At 53.9% G+C, this 20246-nt stretch overlaps 2 protein-coding genes and 1 long non-coding RNA gene across 4 annotated transcripts; 2 read left to right on the top strand and 1 right to left on the bottom strand.

Annotated features, from left to right (window-relative positions):
• The first annotated feature begins 6372 nt into the window (after positions 1-6372).
• Positions 6373-10933, top strand: HOXA10 (homeobox A10). Its single transcript, XM_045564950.1, has 2 exons — positions 6373-8189; positions 9367-10933. Exons 1-2 carry the CDS (start codon positions 7229-7231, stop codon positions 9639-9641), a joined length of 1236 nt encoding a protein of 411 aa, XP_045420906.1. The 5' UTR covers positions 6373-7228; the 3' UTR covers positions 9642-10933.
• On the bottom strand, positions 9607-12357 carry LOC123647482. Its single transcript, XR_006738248.1, has 2 exons — positions 11767-12357; positions 9607-10258 (listed from the first exon to the last, which is right to left on the bottom strand). It is a non-coding gene; the product is annotated as an uncharacterized LOC123647482 (long non-coding RNA).
• A 328-nt stretch (positions 12358-12685) lies between these two features.
• HOXA9 (homeobox A9) lies at positions 12686-19082 on the top strand. Of its 2 annotated transcripts, XM_045564953.1 has the most exons (3): positions 12688-16403; positions 16545-16634; positions 17697-18919. In XM_045564953.1, exons 1-3 carry the CDS (start codon positions 16055-16057, stop codon positions 17933-17935), a joined length of 678 nt encoding a protein of 225 aa, XP_045420909.1. In that variant the 5' UTR covers positions 12688-16054; the 3' UTR covers positions 17936-18919. The 2 variants fall into 2 exon arrangements, with proteins under 2 accessions (XP_045420908.1, XP_045420909.1); XM_045564952.1 differs by having other exon boundaries at positions 12686-16634; positions 17697-19082.
• Positions 19083-20246: the final 1164 nt, after the last annotated feature.

The raw sequence follows: 20246 nt of genomic DNA, 5'->3' as shown, positions 1-20246 counted from the left end.
CCAACTTTGTTTGATTACCTTTTTTTTTTTTTTTTGCCATTAGTTGATTTCCTCTGGAGTGCTGGAGGGGGTGGGAAGGGTATTGGGAATGATCTTGTTAATCTCTGGCAACATTTGGAAACTGTTAGGGAAATGCTTGGAGGCAGTTTGGCCTGCCAGAGCCTGGGGACCTCATCTGTGAAACCTAGGCACCCTTCCATTGAATCTCCTTTGCCTCCCTGTGTTAAGAAATGTCTGGTGACTCCGTATGGAATGGCAGTCAGTGGTAGTCTGTCCTCGGTCCTTACCTACAGTGTATGTCGAAGCATGTGTACAGGCAACAGGGCATAAGGAAAATAAAGGCAGTGGAAACTTGAATATCAGGTCCTGGTGTGACCTTTCTCTCCCTGCTAGCCTTTTACTGTCAAATGTCTGCCCCCAACACTCCCTTACTAGTAAAGAGGCAAGTTATCAAGCAGGTCCCTGAGGGGTGAGACAATGACTAAGTCAGGAATTAACTACACTATAAACCAGGCTTAGGAAGTCAAGGTGGCTGGTCATGTCCTTGTGGGAAGTGGGGACCTAAGGATGGGGCACCTCAGGACCTAGACTTCATCCCCTCACACTGACCTGAGCCCTGGAGATGGTCCTGGGACCTGAGGTGGCCAGTGGGTCTGACCCCAAGCTAGCCCTGCTGGTGTCAGGACGGGGAACCCTCAGGGAAAACCACTCTGGGGCACCCTGTGGATCCCTTCAGCAAGAGGGACACTGGTCTGGGTACCAAGGCGGAACAGACTCTCGGGATCCTCTCAGGGTGCTTTCTCCACAGCTCCCAGCTGAGGCCGCCTTTTCCCTTTGGGAAAAAAGGATGCCGGTTTCCTCTTTGTTTGCTGCCTTTGAACTTCTGCCTTAAATTTGGACATCACCCATAACCTTGAGGGGAAGGGCTGAAAGGACAGAGCCTTTTGTTGCCCACCCCATCCTCTCTGCAGCCACCCAGGCAGGGCCAGAGCAGCAGAGAGGCTTGCATTTGGAGAGAGGCCCCAGGCCCCAGACCCTACTCTGTTTGTTTGTGTGTTTGTCTAACTGGCGCGACTGGGGAAATCGAGCTGAAAGAGGAGTGGGACAGACCTGAGATGAATGTCTAGGTTGATAGACAGACACACAGAGACGAACAAGGGCCTTCCTAGGGGGAAGGGAGGGGGCGGGCTGGGAAGCCCGGGTTTAGGGAAAGACTTCCTTTGGGATGGTTAAAGATTAACCAAAGTCTCTCAAGTTGCTAGAGAGAGTCTAGCCAGGAGGACTGCTCGCGGGCGGGCGGCGGGCGGGCGCGGGTTTGATTTCTGAGCCCTATAAAAGCCCATCCTCCGATGGCTGTGACAATGTAGTCGTAAACCCGTCCGAGGCCGGCCAATTTGCATATTTGGAATGCGCCGCTATAAACCCGGCTGGGGTTTTGCAGCGATTTCTTAGATGTAAAAATGAGATCTCAATAGCAGCCGGCTGGGCACATCCTCTTCTGCTCTGGTTCTCTCTCTGCCCGGAGCCTGTTTCCCTTTCTCGGCTCCGGGCTGGAGCTCGGACTGGGCCTAGGCGCTTAGCCGCCACGAGGTGGCGCACTTCCGATCAATGTCAAAGCCGCCGGGGAGCCGGGAACCCCAGCGTGATTCTTGGCCTTTGTTCGCTTCTGATACGAAGAGCAGCACGGTACATTATTTCACTTGTCCCGCTCTTCTTCGTATCAAAAAAGGGGGCTCACCCTCAAGAAGTGGTTGGTGTTGTAATTTAAAGCACCGCGCATTCGCTAGGCCTCGCGGGCGTCGTGGCGTGGAGAAGCCGGCTGGCCCCTTGGCAGTGATTTCGGAAATGTGTCAAGGTAAGAGGCCAAAGTTTAGCCATTTCGGTGTGGCTGGGGCGGGATTGGGGAGGTGGCTGATGCCTGAACAGGACTTGGGAACATGGCTGGGTTTGTGGGGTGACACGGTGGGCGTTTGGCCACCCCTTCTCCCCTTGCTCTCTAAGGTTGGAAAGCAAGGGGAGGCCTACGTGGAAAAGTTGGGGATTTCGGCTCCCTGTGTCAGCATTTAACCCAAGGCGATTTTTTGATTTTGTAGAAATATTCAGAATAGAATGAGCTGGGGATGGGAGGCAACCGGGCGAAAGCTCTGCTGGAATAGGAGGGTGGTGGAAGGAGGGCAAAAGAAAAAGAAAGAAAAAGGGGGGGGGGGAAGGAGGTGGTGGGGCTGGGAAAAACGGAAAGTTTCTACTTTAAACAATGGGGTGGTCAAAGTCTGTGGGCTGCTGGGGCAGGCTTATTCCCGGGGGCAGACATTCTGGAGGTTGCTGGTTCCCTACTAGGTAGGTTTCCAGGCCGGCCCAGCAGCCTGGGGAGAAACCTTTGTTCCGAAAAAGGCCAACTCAGAGAACACCGCATTTGATTTTTGAGGATGCCGGAGAAGAAGTCTCTGTATTGCATATTTAGAACTTGCTGCTTATAAACTGGGCTGGGATTTTGCAGCAGTTTCTCTTAGATGTGCAAATGAGATATTTTGGATATTTTGCAAATATGCACAAATGTGTGGGTAAATATCTACACATTTTTTTTAAAAGCTGGAACCGAGGATAAACTCTGATCAAGCACCTCCATCAGTGTTGTCATAAAACAAGTTTTAAATGATCATAATACAGTTAATATTTTGGAGGCCAGGTTCAAATGCCCTCTTTCTCCCCTGTCTAAATTTTTATTTCAACATTTTTCATTAGTTTCTTGAAATAGTTTTCCTTTCCCAAATACATGGTGCATGAGTGAGTACGGGGAATCCCAGAGAAAGCAGGTACTGCCTGTGTGTGTGTAAATTTTGCCTATCAAAGTTACAAGTCTTTGTTGAGCATGGGCCCCCAAACTATGCCAGAACAAGGCAACCACAGGAAGGAATGAGCGCCCACACGGGGAGCTGCTCTCTGCCGTCCGAGCCCTCTGCACAATCATCCCAGAGCCACCTTCAGTTTCAAGGCCAGAGGTAGTTTCTTACTGACAAAACTAAGAACATTGCAATTCAAGGGGTGTGTGAAAAGGCTCCAACACTCCCTGAATGGAGGAAAGGGTCAGCTCAGTGGTTAGATTTAGAAAAATTTTAAAAGTGTGCTGTTCAGGGATAGATTGCACCTGATCGATTCAAAGCAGACACATCAAATATTGGTGGAAATGCTGACATTCTTAAAGATGAATGGCAAAAGAACATCGTTGCTTATGGGAAAAATCTCTATGCAAAAATTCATGAATCAGAGAAGCTCTGAATTTTTGTTAAAGCCGGATTGGAAAAAGTGGAAGCAGCATTTATTTTTCCTCTGGGCTGTAGCCCAACTCCCCAGTCCACTGGATACTTCGGAGCCCTGAAAGCACTGAGGGTGACCTCCAGACACAAATTGTTTACTGACTACCTCAATCTTAGGATCTCTTAGTTTCTTTTTTTTAAAGAACTTGATTTTTTGTGTAACAAGTTTATTTCTCCTCACTTGAAGGGCCTACTCAGGAGGAGGAATCCACTGTCTAGTAAACTGCAGCGTAATCCTTAACAAAGGGCCCCTCCATGGGCCTGGCCTTTACTTTGGCTTAGTGGGGCAAGCAGTTATCACCCAGGTAGAAACGGGCAACATTTATTTACTCCCTTAAACCATAGACTCTGGCAGCAGCTGTGTACACTGTACAAGGCCCGGTTGAGGCAAGCAGGCACGGAGGGCTTTAGGTCAAAGGCATCCTGAGGGAGAGGAGAAAATTCAGCAGCCGGGAGGAATGGTGAAAGGGAAAGAAGGCAAGAGAGCAAGAGCGAGAGCGGAGTGGCCAGAAGCCGACCCACGCTGCAACTCAATCACTTTTTCTAATCTCTCCTCCGAGGTGGGGAACCTCGGGAAAGCCGAGACAATCAATAAATGGAATATTTTATTGAGGAAGCTAATACCTTAGTGTTACCGTCTAGGGAGTATGGGAACATTGGAGTTGTTTGGGGATGCTTGGGGATCCAAGACCAACTGAGGCACTGCGACGCATTTAACTTGAGCTTCTGCTGCGTTGATATCCTGCCGTTTGAGCCGGCGGCAGCGGGCCAGTCCGCGGCCGGAGCGCACCACAGTCTCTCTCTGCAGCCCTTTTCTGCAAGCCGGTGGGAGTTGGATGGTGATCCCGGGCCAGAGAGGGGCTCCCATATGGGCTTATACACTTTCTTTTTTTTAAGCAAGAAAGCTCAAATCCAACATCCTGTTTGGTTTATTACAAGAGGGAAAAAGTCACGCTACAGAAACACATCTGGCTCTCCACAAAGGTCACTGAAGACCCAAGTGCCAGTGCCTCAGTCTGCAAGGCTCATAGCAGGCTGTTCAGCTCCTCCACTCCTCAGCCTTTTGTAGCAGATGCAGTACCAAGCTGACTTTTGTAACCTTGCACGCTCCTGGATCCTATCCAGCCTAGAAGCCCATTTGGCTGCCCTACAGGGCCCTGACCGGACAGGCCCGAGCTGCCTGCAACAGGGCACCAGGCTTGCCTTACTAGCCAAATTGGCAGGGTCCCTGAGTCCCAGGAGAGTCCTGGAAGACTCTAGAGGACCCAAGGAAAAGCCTTTGAGGGGTCTGTGAACTCCTTGAAAATGATGGGTCCAATTGTGGGAATGCACAGTTATGCATTTTTCACAGAATGAGTCAGAACTTGCCTTACATTATCCAAAAAGGGTCCTGACTCCCTAAAAGGTCAAGAAACACAGGTCGAGATCGTTGTCTTTAACTTTATTTCTATAGCCCCCACCATCTCAAATACATTCTCCAGTGGCTACTGGCCCATCCCAGAAAAGTCTGGGAAGTTGCTTTCTGCAGTTAGCTTGGAGAGGCAGGGCTCTAGGCCCAAGTCCTAGCCCACTGACCTGCTGGAGCTTGTTCTCCTCAAGGAATCGTTGATGCTCTTGGCACCTACTTCCCATGTGACAGAGCTTTCCTGAGAGGCATGAACAGTGCTGAAGAGCAAAGCCTCCTTCCTAAGCAGTCCCCAGCTTTGTGGCATCAGCAGTCCCGGCCAGTTCCACTTGTGTGGTAAACTGGGTAAGGATCAGGCAGAACCCGGAAGCTAAAGATAGGGCCATAGGCTGCAGTGCTCTGAAGCTTTTCTGTATTCAGATTCATTGGCCTCATGGACTCAGCTGGGGGAAAATTTGCCTTGGCCTTGGGCACCAGAGCAACTCAAAGAGAAGAGAGTTAATGATTTCTCTGCACATACCCCTGTCTTGAATCTGTTACACCCTGCTGCAGCTTTGAGACCCCGTCAAGCTGGAGAAACCCGGCTAGCTCTCTCATGCTCTTTCCCCTTCTCTCTCCCCCTCTTGTCTCTCCCCTGAACTTCTCTCCTTCTATCCCTCTCCCTCTTTCTCTATCTTCCTCCCCTGCACAGTGATGCTTAGTCGGAACAGCCAGTAACCACAGGGTGCCGAGGTAGAAGTGGCTGGAGCGCCAGAGTTAGCGGTGTCTCAGCTTCCTGGGCGCGGCGCTAAGAGCAGCCATATCCCGCAGCTCCTTGAATGTTAGAAGCCAGAGACAGGGCTCTACCTAGCCGGTTCTCCGTGTGCTCTCAGCCTCCTCTCAGGCTTATCTTCTCCAGCTAGGTTCATACTGGGAGGAATGAGGCCAAATGTATGGCATATCACCTGGGATGCAAGTCTTTCCCCGCCACAGGCAAAGGCCTGAGTGTCTACTTCCTGGGATCCCAGCGTTCAGCCACTCCAGCTACAACTGGAGCTGGCAGGGCAGGCAGGCCTGGGGCATCCTGGAGACCTGTAGTCTGCAGGCCAGGGGCAAGGCAGCAACCTCCCAGTCTCCACTGGATCTGGCCAGAAAATGTTGAATTTCCTGAGACTTGTATGAGGCCCATACTTGGGGGCTAGCACCCCAGGCTAGCCATTTCCAGTTGGTTAAGAGAGCGACCCTGAAGAAGGCCCAGTGTCCGCTGAGCGAAGGGCCTGGCCTCTGAACACTCTTATAACAGGGCCATGAGCCCAGTCTGGCCTGTCAGGGAACAGATTTTCTCACCCAGGGCCTCGTTAAAATGTGCACACTGTTGGAGCAAGGACTGCCCCAGCTGTGGGTATGGAAGGGAGGGGGAAGAGGGGAGGGAACAGAGAGGCAGGAATATAGTGACACTGGTTCTTGCTATAACCTCCAGGAGCTTATGAATGCCAAGGCTAACAGAGCAGGAGAATAATATGGCAGAGGTCTCTGCTGAGCATACCCCTGCAAGTTTCCCCCTCCAGGTCATCTCCCCCTCAGGCAGGCCAAGGACCCCAGAGCCAATGTCTCACTCCCCGAAATGACATGTGAGCTTGGAGTCCCTTCAGGGTGATTGAGTGGGGTGCCTGTACCTGGCTCTGACCTTGGGAGTGGGAGTGGGGCAGTCTTTCTGCCAAGGCTGCCAGTCGCTTCCCCCTCTCACTCATGCCAAGCTACGAAGGTCCACTGACAGGAGTTATAGAGAAGGCAAGCCAGGTGAGCACACCAGAGAAGATCCTAACTGGATCCACCGACTGTGGGAGGAAAGCGTTGGGAACTTAGGGGCCAGGGAATAGCCATTGCATTTTGGGGGAAAAAATCTGTAGGATGACGGAAGTAGAGGCAACAGTCAGCTTCCAGTTCACTCTGGGTCCCAGACACTCTGAGCGTCCTAGCGGCGTTACGCCCAGGTCCGCCACTTTTGGGAGCCGACTCAGAGAAGGAGCCAGTTTCAGGTCCAGAGCTGAATGGGAAGAGCCTGAGTCCCAGACACGGCCCGCTTAAGTGGTCAGAAAGCGCGGGGGACTAGTGGCCGCTTCTGCAACAGGGATAGTGAGCACCCAAGGAGGGCCGGGCGCGCACCATAAACACCCCACTTGTTAACTACACGGGGCCCAAGGGCGCTTCAAACAGACCCTCGTACGGGGCTCACGTCCGGGTAGGGGCGGGGCGAACCCAGTGGCCAGGCCCCCCACCAGCCACGTTGGGCAGCCCCCACAGCTCCTGGCCTTCGGCGGAGGTGTCAGGTGTGCGTCTCCTGGCCCATCAATACAGATTACATATTTATATCAATCGCGGGCTCCGAGGGCGCCCTCGGAGAGCGGCCCCGCGCCTACGAAACCAAACTGGGAGTGGTCGCGCGGAAACTCTGGCTCAGGATTGGCTGCGGGCGTCCGCCGCGGTGCGGGGGGATTGCTAATCGTATTCAGCATGTTTTGCACAAGAAATGTCAGCCAGAAAGGGCTATCTGCTCCCTTCGCCAAATTATCCCACAACAATGTCATGCTCGGAGAGCCCTGCCGCGAACTCTTTTTTGGTCGACTCGCTCATCAGCTCCGGCAGAGGCGAGGCGGGCGGCGGTGGTGGTGGCGCTGGGGGCGGCGGCGGCGGCGGTTACTACGCCCACGGCGGGGTCTACCTGCCGCCCGCTGCTGACCTGCCCTATGGGCTGCAGAGCTGCGGGCTCTTCCCCGCGCTGGGCGGCAAGCGCAATGAGGCGGCGTCGCCGGGAGGTGGTGGCGGTAGCGGGACCCTAGGTCCCGGGGCGCACGGCTATGGGCCCGCGCCCATAGACCTGTGGCTAGACGCGCCCCGGTCGTGTCGGATGGAGCAGCCTGAGGGGCCTCCGCCTCAACCCCAGCCGCCACCCCCGCCACAACCACCCCAGCCCCCGCCGCAGGCCACCTCGTGCTCTTTCGCTCAGAACATCAAAGAAGAGAGCTCTTACTGCCTCTACGACTCCGCGGACAAATGCCCCAAAGGCTCGGCCGCCGCTGCCGAATTGGCTCCCTTCCCTCGGGGCCCGCCACCCGACGGCTGCGCCCTGGGCGCCTCCAGCGGGGTGCCAGTGCCCGGCTACTTCCGCCTCTCGCAGGCCTACGGCACGGCCAAGGGCTACGGCGGCGGCAGTGGCGGCGGCGGCACGCAGCAGCTCGGCGCCAGCCCGTTCCCGGCGCAGCCCCCGGGGCGCAGCTTCGACCCTCCGCCTGCGCTCGCCTCCGGCCCGGCGGATGCGGCCCGGAAGGAGCGAGCCCTCGATTCGCCGCCGCCTCCCACGCTGGCTTGCGGCGGCGGCGGCGGGGGCTCGCAAGGCGACGAGGAGGCGCACGCGTCGTCCTCGGCCGCGGAGGAGCTCTCCCCGGCCCCTTCCGAGAGCAGCAAAGCCTCGCCGGAGAAGGACTCCCTGGGTAAGCAGGGCCCGCCGAAGGGCTTCAGTCAGGCGGGCAGACAGACAAGCAGACCCAGGGAAAGGAAGGCGCAGAGAACCAGGAGCCCGCGCAGCAGCCGGCCCGCCTTGGCCCAAGCTGCAGGCAGGCTGACCTTGTGAACTTGCTTTTTAATATTGGGCGTGGGGACGCAGTAAAATTCACGTCCGGCTTAGCGCCCCACACCGAGATGTCCTCGGCGCTGGCCTCGGCTCCCCCAGACTCAGGGCAAGGACACCAGCGAGAAGGCCCCCTCCTGTGCATGCTCTTTCCTGTGGCCCGGAGCACCCCAAGCCCTGGTCCCGGCCCAGCTGCGCAGCGCGGCCCACGCGGGGGGAGGAGGAGGGAGGGAAAGTAGCTCGCCCGCAGATAGCGCGGATGTTTGTAAGGCATCCAAAATAAGCAGCCGCCAGCGCCAATAAATAAGCCCATTAACCGGCGAAGTTCGAGTTTACGATCCCCCATGCTTTTTTCAAAGTTGCTGGAGGGGCGGGAATCCTTATTGCGGGGAGAAGAAAAGACAAATCCGGCCTAGACGCCGGGACTCTGAGCTGAGAGCCAGAAAGGGGCCATTTCGCTTCCCCTGGAACTCGGAATCGCCCAGCTGCAACCCCTGGCTTCTAGAGAGACGTGCCGGAGGGCCCTTGACCCCCGCATTGGTTTTTCGTTCCTTCTCGGTTAGCTCAACTATGCCCTTCTCCCTCCCCTCATCCGGCTTTGGACAATCCGGAGCCTGGGGTGAGACCGACAAGCTGTCGGCCCACCTTCCAAGTAAGCACCCCGAGCTCCCAGCCTGGGGGCTGCAGGAAATGCTTGTCTGCAATACGGTGGCCAGAAGCACAGAAAGGCTTTAAGGTCAAGATGTACAGCCTGGCCTCCCAGGCCCTTCGTTCTAGGAGCACCTACAGCTTTGTGCTAAAACAGGTGTTTGGAAAAAAGTGTAGGAAAATTTAAATTGGGAGGTTGGTGTGGATTGGAGGCCCACTCAATTTTGTCATGACTTTTGGAGGAACTGCTTGTTCTCCATAAGCCAAAGGGGGACATAACACTCTTCTCGTGACTTAGGACCTCTCTCTTATGGAAGAAACGTTGGGAATTCACCCCCAGCGTGCAGCCCGAGTGGCCTTAACCTTCCCTTCTTCATTCTCTTGTATGCCAGGCAATTCCAAAGGCGAAAACGCAGCCAACTGGCTTACAGCAAAGAGCGGTAGGAAGAAGCGCTGCCCCTACACGAAGCACCAAACACTGGAGCTGGAGAAGGAGTTTCTGTTCAACATGTACCTTACTCGAGAGCGGCGCCTAGAGATCAGCCGCAGCGTCCACCTCACGGACAGACAAGTGAAAATCTGGTTTCAGAACCGCAGGATGAAACTGAAGAAAATGAACCGAGAAAACCGGATCCGGGAGCTCACAGCCAACTTTAATTTTTCCTGATGAAGCTCCAGGCGACGCCTTTTATTTTTATTTTTATTTTTTTTTATTTTTGCTTCCAGAGCGCTGGTTCCCTCCCTCTGTCTTCAGCCTCTGCCCAGGAACTCGCACCTGTGCCGGAGCCCTATTCCTCCCTCCCACACTCGCCATCTCCTGGGCCATTACATCTGTGCAGGGCTGGTTTGTTCTGACTTTTTGTTTCTTTGTTTGCTTGGTGCTGGTTTATTTGTTGTTTTCTGGGGGAAAAAGCCATATCATGGTAAAATTCTATAGAGATAGATATTGTCCTAAGTGTCAAGTCGTAACTGGGCTGAGTTTGCTGTTTTGGGATCCCACTGCTTGAAATGGCCCCAGTTCTCCGCCGAGCTGGTTTCCTGCCCATCCAGGGGTAAACCTAGCCGGAAAGCCGAGGTTCCATTGTCGGCGCTGAGGTGTCTGGCCTGAGGTCAATGGTGCAAGGAGCCGCCACTGGGCACGCCAGCCTGGAGTGCTGGGCTGTGTTTAATCAGGGGATACAGGCCCCTGGGTGTCTTTTTTTCTCTCTTCCTTTCTTCCTTGGCCAAGAGAAGGGCTTACAGGCATGGGCATGCTGGTTGGCAAAAGGGCTTGACTTTGTCTGACTGAAAAAGCGAGAAAGAGTCAGTAAGGTTAAATTTTCCTTCCTCTGTAAGATATCTCAACTTTAAAAGAAAAAAAGAATGACCAAGAGAAGGAAAGTTCTCTTTTAGTTTGTGTAAGGTCTTGCATTGCCTGACTAAAATGTTTCATTTATCCCTGAATTTCCATATCCTTCTGGCTGTAGATAAATAATGTAGTTTTGTTTATACATGTGGAATTAGTGGATTTTTTGTCATTAAAATCGTTACCAGTGGTAACATGCGACAAGCACACCACAATTCTCCCTATCTTGTGGAGTTGGTTTTTCTTAATCACCTTTAATTTTTTTTTCTTTCTGAAATTCACAGAAGCCTATGAGGGCTGGGGCAAGCGGAATAAACTAGAGAAGGGAGACATTGTTTGGATTTCCTTTATACTGTGAAGTTACATGCATAAAAGGGTCAAACCTGTAGGTGCAGAAAAAGAAAAAACTATAAATACAAATCTGTATAAATGTCTATTATTATGAAGAATTGCCAATCTTGTTTTAAGCAAATGCATTCTATCATTATTATAAATGTTAGTTCTAGCTCTATTTACTTCTAATCTTAAATCAGAATAAATTAATATTGTATTGCTGCTGTGCGTGGAAAAAAGACGATGTTTATGTTCTTATAGAATAAAAGCTGTGGAATGAAGCTTTTTAATTTTACCTCTTTTTTGACTTCTTATCTTCACCTTCCACTTTATCCCGTCCACCACTTTTACAACAGGAGGACTAACCCGAGCCCCCTGCAATTACTTTAGGCATCTATTTAAATATTACCTAGACGGTCGTAATTTGTCTGGGCCCTATAGCCCTGGTGCCGTAAGGTTTGTCGGCTTTTGTTCAGTTTTATGACTTGCTAGTATATCTGGATTGTGACTGTCTTGGACCAGTGGTTTCAGTTGAGAGGAGAGCTGCATAGACAGAGGAAGCCAAACAGGATTTCTTTCGGGAGCCCCAGGGAGGCTTGCAGAGGCCGGTTATTTTGCGGGTGCCGGGTCTAAGATGACCCCCAGCTTAAATCCGGGGAGCAAGCCGTGCCCACAGGGCATCACTAGCGCCGGCGGCAGCGGTTAGGTGGACCCGAGCCCGGCCGCCTGGGGCTGCCCCCTCCCCCAGCACGGCCTCCCCCACCTGGCAGCCCTCCGCAGGGCCACGCGTTTCCTGCTCGCCAGATTGGGGGGGGCGACGTTAGGGGGAGGGGGCGCGGGAGCGCGCGCCCCGGCGGGCAGGCGGCTAGGAGGGAGAGGGGGTTGAGCGAGCGGCGGGGAGCGAGCGGCAGGAGGCCGAGGCCAGACAGGGAGCCAGGCTGGGTACAGTCCCTGGCGCTTTCGAGTCTTCCACGGCTGCCGCCGCTTGGCGCCGGCTCGCTGAGCTGCAAGATTTGGGAAATCAGCACGCACACTGCTCCTCCGCTCTCTTCTCGCCTACTCCCCTCCTTTCTTCCTCTCTCTCTCCCTCCCTTTTTCTCCCTCCCAGCCTTACCTTACTGGGGTCGGTGGCTTCACCTTCCGTGATGCATTTGCGGCAGCCTGGGGTATCAGTTGCAGCGGCGGGCGCAGGTTGCCGAGGGGCTGGGCCGGGAGCGATCGCAGGGTTCTCTCCTTGGCGGCGGCGGCAGTGGCGGAAGCGGCGGCGGCGGCGGCGGCGGCGGGCGAGGCAGCGCCGCGCCGGCAGCACCAGAACTGGTCGGTGATTTAGGTAGTTTCCTGTTGTTGGGATCCACCTTTCTCTCGACAGCACGACACTGCCTTCATTACTTCAGTTGAAATCGTCTCCAGGTACCTGTGCGCGCGGGGGCCCGGCCGGGCGGGGCATCAAGGCCCTGGTCGTGCCAGGCCTGCGGTGGCAACATCAGCTTTCCCTGCGCAGAAGTCTCGAGTCTTCCTCCTTAGCGCTCTGTCAGCCAGCCGGCTTTCCCCTTCCCCCCACATACCTCCACCTGGCCCAGAGCAGGTACAGTCAGGTTAGCAGCTCCTTCTAGAACGCCCGGGGGGCGTGGTAGGAATTCTGGGCCTTGGGCCATTCAAGGTCAGGGGCACCCACGCTTCCATCCTGAGCCTCCCCCACTCTAGTCCTGCACCTGGCCAGGGACCCCGCCATTCTCTTGCAAGGCTGGAAAACACACACACACACCCCTCCTAAATCCAGGGTGTGAGCCCTGGAAAGATCCCTTTACCGGTGAAGACTCAAATCAATGTAGAAGGAACAGGGCAGACAGGGGCTGGGACCTGGCCTTGTCCCTTACCCTTCTCTCTGTAAGCATGGCCTCTGCTCCTTAGGAGTCGCCTCTGTCTCTCTTTTGTTCCTTCTTTTTTCCACTCTGCTTCCTTCCTCTTTTGTCCCTTCTTTTTTCTTCTTTGCTCCTTCCTTCTTTCTTTTCTTCTCTTCATTTTTCTTTCATCTTTCGTCTTTCTGTGTCTCTATCTTGCCTTCTCTTCTTTCCAAATCATGCTTCAGGAGGGGCTGACTTAAAGAGAGGCTGGGGGGGGGGGGTCTCATTTTTCTCTACGCGCTCAAGGACAGATTGAGGATCCTGCAGAGGAAGGGCCCGCGTGGGGCGATTGTGCGGCGCCGTGGGTTTTGGCCTGGGGTGCCGCTGCTCAGACAAGGCCTCGGTTACGATCACGACCGGTTGGCGGCGGCCTTGCGTTCCTTCTCTGCCTGTCGCTAACGGCTGACTGGGAGACTAGATTAGGGGGCATTCGGGGCGTCATTATGTGCCCACAACGAGGGTAGGGAAGCCTTCGCCAGTCTCACTGGGGACCTGAGCTAAGGCCAAACCAGGCTCCGTGGAGTCTGGCAACTTAGGGAGCTGCGCTAGGAAGCTCCTTGTCGGCTTTTCCAGGCCTGTGGGTGCTAGCTCAGGCTTTGACTGCGATAAGGGAGCCCCGCTAGGATAAAGCTTGACTGCTTGCTTGCCGGAGGCTTCTACCAGGTACAGGATATGTTAGATAAGGCACCCTTGTGCAGCTGGGTGCTGGAGAAAGGGACCCTTCCAAGAGCCAGTATGTTTTAGATAGATGAAAGGAATCCCAAATTCCAGAACCACTGGGATACAGACTTGAATCCTTGTTCCAAGTTGTAGTCTACCAGTGGAAGCCAGTGTGACCGTTCTCAGTACCGGGAACTGAAAACAAACCATCCCTCCCTAATCTCCAACACACACACCTCTTTAGAATCATGCCCACAGAGCTGTGCTTCCCTTCCCAGCCTGGGCTGGAAGCTCAGGAACTGTTTTCATTGCTCAGCCCACAGATTTGCTATCTGAAAGGGCGGCACACCCGGTTCTCTTCAACTCCTCCCTGCCATTTTCCAGACCAGGGTACTGGATTTATTTCAGCCATCTAGGTTTTATAAGAACTCTCAGTCGAGAAGGGGTGGTTTGTAATTACATTCATTTATTATTTCTTTATGCACATGAAATCCCTTTCACTTCCAAAATAAAAGCAGACCCCAAAGTCCAATATTCTGGCCCCAAACCTCAGGGCTGAAGGGGGACAATATTTGGTTTTGATTTTTTCCCCCTCTTCTAGGCATCAGTAATGACTGCTTAACACGCTATGCCTTCTAATTATTTAGTAATGGTCCTATTTGGGGACTAAGGCTATTTAAAGGAACAGCCTTTTATTTTAAAGAAATTACTAATAATAATCTGTGTCTTCTCTGGGTACAAAAAGCGGAAAAAGCAGTCGGCATACCCAGCCCGTTTGCAGACAATTACAATTAGGAGCGAAGGTTTCCTCTAGGATTAATTTTTTAAATGAAAATCTCTGAGGTCTTGTGCACTGCGGAATATTTAGGACACCTTGGACTGCTGTGGGGGTGGGTATGACTCAGAGGAATTTACAGGGCAAACAAAATATTAGGGGGGAGGGGGCTGAGGCGGACAGGATGGCCACGTCGGAGTTCATTGTGTTGGCCACTTCCCTCTTCCAGGCGCCCGGGCGAAGGAAGGGGCACCGCGCTTCGCACGCAGTCTCGCTTCGGGAAAGCCTGGTATTTGGGGGGTCCCCGCCCTGGTGTGTATCAGGGTGTATAGGGAAGATTACTGGAACTCCTGGTGAGAATGAACGCAAAAGAGAGAGAGATGGAAGCGTCCGAGGCCTCCAGCTTCGCCGCCAGGGAAGTGGGCTAATGAAAAACACACTCTTACAGGCAACAGTATTCACACGTGAATTTGATTACCCCGTTTCTAGGAGTCGCTGCTTTCTGTTAGGAATTGGGGTGGGTTTTTTCCTTCTAATTAACAGTGGCTTCGGCCTTTTAATTTACGCCCCCACCCCCAGCAAAAGGGATGAGAAATAAACTTCCCCAATTTGGCCAGGCCAAGGAAAGGGATTCAAGTCAATGTCTCATGCTCCTCCCCATTTTAATTTCTAGCCCTGGACTTTGAGCTGCAAACGCCTCATTTTGGGCCTTGTGCCTTTCTGCTAAGTGGTCCGGGCCCGTGGGTAACCAAGGGTGGGCCTGGAACAGGAGTAATGGCTGGAAAGGGAGGAAGGAAAGAACCCTGAAAGGCTCACGGAGCCCCAGAACAGGCCACGCTGGTGTGGGCCATTGGAGCCGCGTGGTCTCTTAGGCGGGGTTGCCTTTTCCCAAGTTGAACTCGCCTTCCATTGACGCCACTTGGAGTTTTTTTCCTCTGCTTCGGTTTGGGGAGTGCGACGAAGCTTGCAAAGCTCAGCGTTAGGGCCTTCAAAGATGGAACCACAGAGCTGGTCGCCAGCCGCCTGAGCCCAGGGATTGTGACGAGGAGCTGGGCCCGTGTGTGCGCGGGATCGAGGCCAGGGGCTGAGTATGCAGCACAACCAGGCCCTCAAACCTTTGCCTTGGGGAGGCTGGCCGCTCCCTCGCTGGAGGAGCAACGGCGAATTTGGGGGCCGCCCGGGCTCCCTGTGCTCCATGCAGGCAGGCTTGGGGGCCCACAACAGGCAGCAACCTCTCTGCTGCCGGTCCTTGCCCCGCGCGCTCTGGCAGGGGCCGTGGCGACTCTGGGACAGATACTGTGTTGAATTTGACTTTTCGCGGCCGGCGTGGGGTAAACTCGCCTCTCCCGGGGACCGCAGGGATTATTTACAGGGACCTCGCCAACCAAACACAACAGTCTAGTTTAACCTTTCCAAGTCCTCATAAATTTTTACAGCTGGGAGCCACGGCAAGGCAAACGAATCTGTTGGTTGTTCCCGACTTCGACTTCCCACCAGCCTGTGTGGCTTCTGAAACAATAACTCCTTATGAAATATCATAAATATAGATTTAAATACAGTAGAGCGAGAATGCGATTTGGCTGCTTTTTTATGGCTTCAATTATTGTCTAATTTTATGTGAGGGGCTCTGCCGGCCGCACTCGCACGCCGGGCCCGCGCCTTCCTGATGGCGTGATTAATTGTGATATAAAATAGTCCGCTTAAGAAGGGGGGGGAGAGAGTACAGAGGCAAGGCCAGATTTGATCTTTTAATCTTCGTTGGCCACAATTAAAACAAACCCGATCGTGGAGCGGCGCGATCCCTTTGCTTAAAAACATATGGCTTTTGCTATAAAAATTATGACTGCAAAACACCGGGCCATTAATAGCGTGCGGAGTGATTTACGCGTTATTGTTCTGCCGGGCGGGCACGTGACGCGCGCGGCCAATGGGGGCGCGGGCGCCGGCAACTTATTAGGTGACTGTACTTCCCCCCCCCTTGGTGCCACCAAGTTGTTACATGAAATCTGCAGTTTCATAATTTCCGTGGGTCGGGCCGGGCTGGCCAGGCGCTGGGCACAGCAATGGCCACCACTGGGGCCCTAGGCAACTACTACGTGGACTCGTTCCTGCTGGGCGCCGATGCCTCGGACGAGCTGAGCGCTGGCCGCTACGCGCCCGGGGCCCTGGGCCAGCCCCCTAGGCAGGCGGCGGCGCTGGCCGAGCACCCCGACTTCAGCCCCTGCAGCTTCCAGTCCAAGGCGGCGGTGTTCGGCGCCTCGTGGAACCCGGTGCACGCGGCGGGGGCCAACGCTGTGCCCGCTGCGGTGTATCACCACCATCACCACCACCCCTACGTGCACCCCCAGGCGCCCGTGGCGGCGGCAGCGCCAGACGGCAGGTACATGCGCTCCTGGCTGGAGCCCACGCCCGGTGCGCTCTCCTTCGCGGGCTTGCCCTCCAGCCGGCCTTATGGCATTAAACCTGAACCGCTGTCGGCCAGAAGGGGTGACTGTCCCACGCTTGACACTCACACTTTGTCCCTGACTGACTATGCTTGTGGTTCTCCTCCAGTTGATAGAGAAAAACAACCCAGCGAAGGCGCCTTCTCTGAAAACAATGCTGAGAATGACAGCGGCGGAGACAAGCCCCCCATCGATCCCAGTAAGTGTCTCCTCCATTCAAACTCGCCGCCGCCTCCATGCCGGCCACCCGGATCTGCTGGCCCGCCAGCTTTCTCTCGAGCCTGCCTTCGCCTCGCTGGGAGCCTCCTCAATAGGGGCTGAGAGCCAGAAGCTGGTGTTTGGGACGCCTCGGATGGGGCCCCAAGTTCGGAAAGCAGTGATGAGCGGGCCCGCAGGGCTGGGGGGAGAGAGAAGGAAGCTGCCGCAGCGAGAGGGGCGGGGCGGGCACTTCGGGCCCAGGCAAGACCCGCCACCCCTCTCCTTGGCTGCACCGGCCCGGGACAGAGATAGTTTGGGCTGTTCTTCGAAAGCAGCGCAGCGGAGAGAGTCTTTTGTGCTACTAGCTTGTCCTCGAGCATCGGCGGCAAGGCAGCCGGGCAGCTTGACCCCGGACTCTGGGGGAGACGGCCGATTCCCTCTACTTCTTGCCTTCAGCGGGTGGCGGCGTAAATCCTGCCCAATATGAGGCTGCGGGCGACGGGGCCACGAGGGCCCCCAAGCCAGATTATTCAAATAAACTGGAGACGTGATCAACAGCTTTGGGGTGCCCTGCCGGCCTGCCCAGCTCCTATGGCCTTCCAGAAAGGTCAAATAAGAAGTGGGGAGAGTAGAAGGAAAGGTGGGGAAGGGAAAACACAGAGTCAGTGAGAGAGAGAAAAGTATTAATCTTGCTACACCAACACAGGGCGGCATGGTTTTCCTCTGCGTGGCAAGGAGATGTTTCCAAACTTCACTCTACACAATGTGCAGAGAGTGGGACGAAGGAGAGAAGGGGACAGGAGGACAGAGTAGAAGAAAGGAGGGCTGCAGAGGGGAGGAGGGAGTTTTACTGCGTGCAATTGTAAGTGACCGTCCGTGCGTCTGTCTGCCAGGGTTCCATTGTGTCTGAGGCTAGGCAGCCTTCCCTAACCAATTCAGCGGTGTCCTGCACTTCGGGCGGCCCAGAGACCCCAGGAGGCTTCCTCGCCCACAGCTGGAGCGTGTGGGGGGGGTGCTTCTCCTCCTTCTAAACCCAGTGTCTCTCTCCCCTCCACCCCCACAGATAACCCGGCGGCCAACTGGCTTCACGCACGCTCCACGCGGAAGAAGCGCTGCCCCTATACAAAACACCAGACGCTGGAACTGGAAAAAGAGTTTCTGTTCAACATGTACCTCACCAGGGACCGCAGGTACGAAGTGGCCCGGCTGCTCAACCTCACGGAGAGGCAGGTCAAGATCTGGTTCCAGAACCGCAGGATGAAAATGAAGAAAATCAACAAGGACCGAGCAAAAGACGAGTGATGCCATTCGGGTTTATTTAGAAAACAGAGCGAGGTAGAGAGAGAAAGAACTGTGCGTCCCCTTCTCCCTTCTCTCACCCCCACCCTAGCCTCCACCATCCGGGCACAAAGCGGCTCTAAACCCCAGGCCACATCTCTCCCCAGGCAAACCCTGCTCAGGCTGGCTGGCAGGCCTGCCGCTTTGATGGAGGAGGTATTGTAAGCTTTCCATTTTCTAAAAGACAAAAAATTTAAAAGGGGGGGGGCATTAGCGGTGATAGCTGTGTGTGCTAGCTTGTATATATATTTTTTAAAAATCTACCTGTTCCTGACTTAAAACAAAAGGAAAAAAAACTACCTTTTTATAATGCACAATGTTGACGGCAGGCTGTATAGTTTTTAGTCTGTGTAGTTAATTTAATTTGCTCTTTGTGTGGCAGATTGCTCTGCCAAGATACTTGAATACTGTGTTTTATTGTGGTAATTATGTTTTGTGACTCAAACTTCTGTGTACTGGGTGACGCACCCGTTGTGATTGTGGAAGCTAGAATTCAATTTGAACTCAGGTTGTTTATGAGGGGGAAAAACAGTTGCATAGAGTATAGCTCTGTAGTGGAATACGTCTTCTGTATAACTAGGCTGTTAAGCTATGATTGTAAACTAGCTGTAAGGATTTCCCAGTGAAATAAAATTTTTAAAAAAGTGTTCTCGGGGATGCATAGATTCATGGTTTTCTTCACTTTTGAAATGTGGGCATTTTAGTCTCTACATGATCTAAAGTCCTGTCTTGTCCATTGTATATATAATCTATATGTTAAAGAAAAAATACATAATCAGACAAGTTTGAATATTGTTTTTGCACCAAACAGTGAGGAAATTCGGAGCTATACGTATGTGCAGAAGGTTACTACCTATGGTTTATGCTTAATTTTAATCGGGGGAAAAAATGAATGCTATTGTAACGGAATTAATTTTATTGCTAATAAATTATACACTATGAAACCGCCATTGGGCTACCGTAGCTTTGTATCCTTGGTGAATCTGGGGTTTCCATTGGGCTGAACATAACACTGTATATTTTGCAATAATTACCTGAAGGCCTACTGACCAAATTGTTATGTTGAGTTGATATTTAACTTTTTGCCAAATAAAAATATATGGATTCTTTTTTTCTTTTCCTTCCTTCCTTCCTTCCTTCCTTCCTTCCTTCCTTCCTTCCTTCCTTCCTTCCTTCCTTCCTTCATTTCTTTCTTTCTTTCTTTCTTTTCTCTCTCTCTCTCTCTCTCTCTCTCTTTCTTTCTTTTTTCGGGTCTGATTTTTACACCTTTTCCAGGGCACAGGAGTTGAGTCTCTGGGTGGGGATGCTGGGTGGGTAGGGTGAAAGAGCCCCACTTTTGCCTCTGGCTGGCTTTTAGGAGCCAGGATCTAACACAGTCCGTCCAGCGGTCCTAAGCCTCCCTAGCAGGCCAGCTGCCTGGCGGCGAGCAGCGGAGGCAGGCTGGGAAACACGGGTGGTGAGGCCTGGCTCCCCGCCTTGCCACTATTTGCCGGTCGGCGGGGAAGCCCCAGAGAAGTTGGGCTAGGGTACCGGGTGTCACTAGCCAGTAGCGGGGTGGAAAGGCCACTCTTTCATCTTGGTGCCCCCAAGAAATTTCCCAAACCCACAGAGGTGCCTGAGGCCTTCTCTGGCAGGGTGGGGGAAAGGGGGGCGGCGGGACACAGAGCTGAGCGCCCGCCTCCTAAGGAGGCTCTGAGCAGGGAAGCAGGAGCCCGACTGGCCCAACAGTGGCCGCCGGCGCAAACATTTGGGGGCTTGCAGAGGACCGAAGACCTGCACTCCTGCGTCCTGCCCGCCTGGCCCGGGACAATCTGGATCCTGCACCATAAGCCCCTCCCGAGCACAAGTCCTGGCAGAGGCAGGGCGGAGGCGACTGACGAGCCCTGAAGCGCCATAAAAGAAAATGAGGGCTGTTACTGTTTATGGGGTGTAAAGGGCTGCGGGGAACGGCCACACTTCGGGCTGAGCACCTTCCAGATGTGGCCGGAGGATTCTCGGCCTTGCTACCCTCCTTTTCTTCTCTCACCTTCCTCCCCCCCCCCATCGACTTCTGCAAAGTTGGCTGTGTTCTAACGCGTAAAAGGGGAGCTGGGGCGCGGGTGGATATAAAGTTCCGTCACCCCCACCCCTGCCCCCGCCTCACCCCACCCCCACACCGCCGCTAGGTTGGGATGCCCTCTGTTGTGGCAGACAGAAGGAACTTCAAAGAATGGGCAGTAAGGGTGTGCCATAAAGGCCGGGTCTGCGAACTGTCTGGAATTCGGCCCTTAATGAG

Source organism: Lemur catta, chromosome 11, assembly GCF_020740605.2.
Source record: "Lemur catta isolate mLemCat1 chromosome 11, mLemCat1.pri, whole genome shotgun sequence".
Taxonomy (NCBI): Eukaryota; Metazoa; Chordata; class Mammalia; order Primates; family Lemuridae; genus Lemur; species Lemur catta.
The sequence above is the reverse complement of the archived record's forward strand: the minus strand, read 5'-3'. Positions and strand labels throughout refer to the sequence as shown.

What these genes read in the sequence shown, in the direction of transcription:
- HOXA9 (XM_045564952.1), top strand. Translation starts at nt 16,055, where the DNA reads ATGGCCACCACTGGGGCCCTAGGCAACTACTACGTGGACTCGTTCCTG. An exon ending in CAAGCCCCCCATCGATCCCA is followed by an intron (nt 16,635 to 17,696) that starts GTAAGTGTCTCC and finishes CCACCCCCACAG; the next exon opens with ATAACCCGGCGGCCAACTGG.
- HOXA10 (XM_045564950.1), top strand. Translation starts at nt 7,229, where the DNA reads ATGTCAGCCAGAAAGGGCTATCTGCTCCCTTCGCCAAATTATCCCACA. An exon ending in GCCGGAGAAGGACTCCCTGG is followed by an intron (nt 8,190 to 9,366) that starts GTAAGCAGGGCC and finishes CTTGTATGCCAG; the next exon opens with GCAATTCCAAAGGCGAAAAC.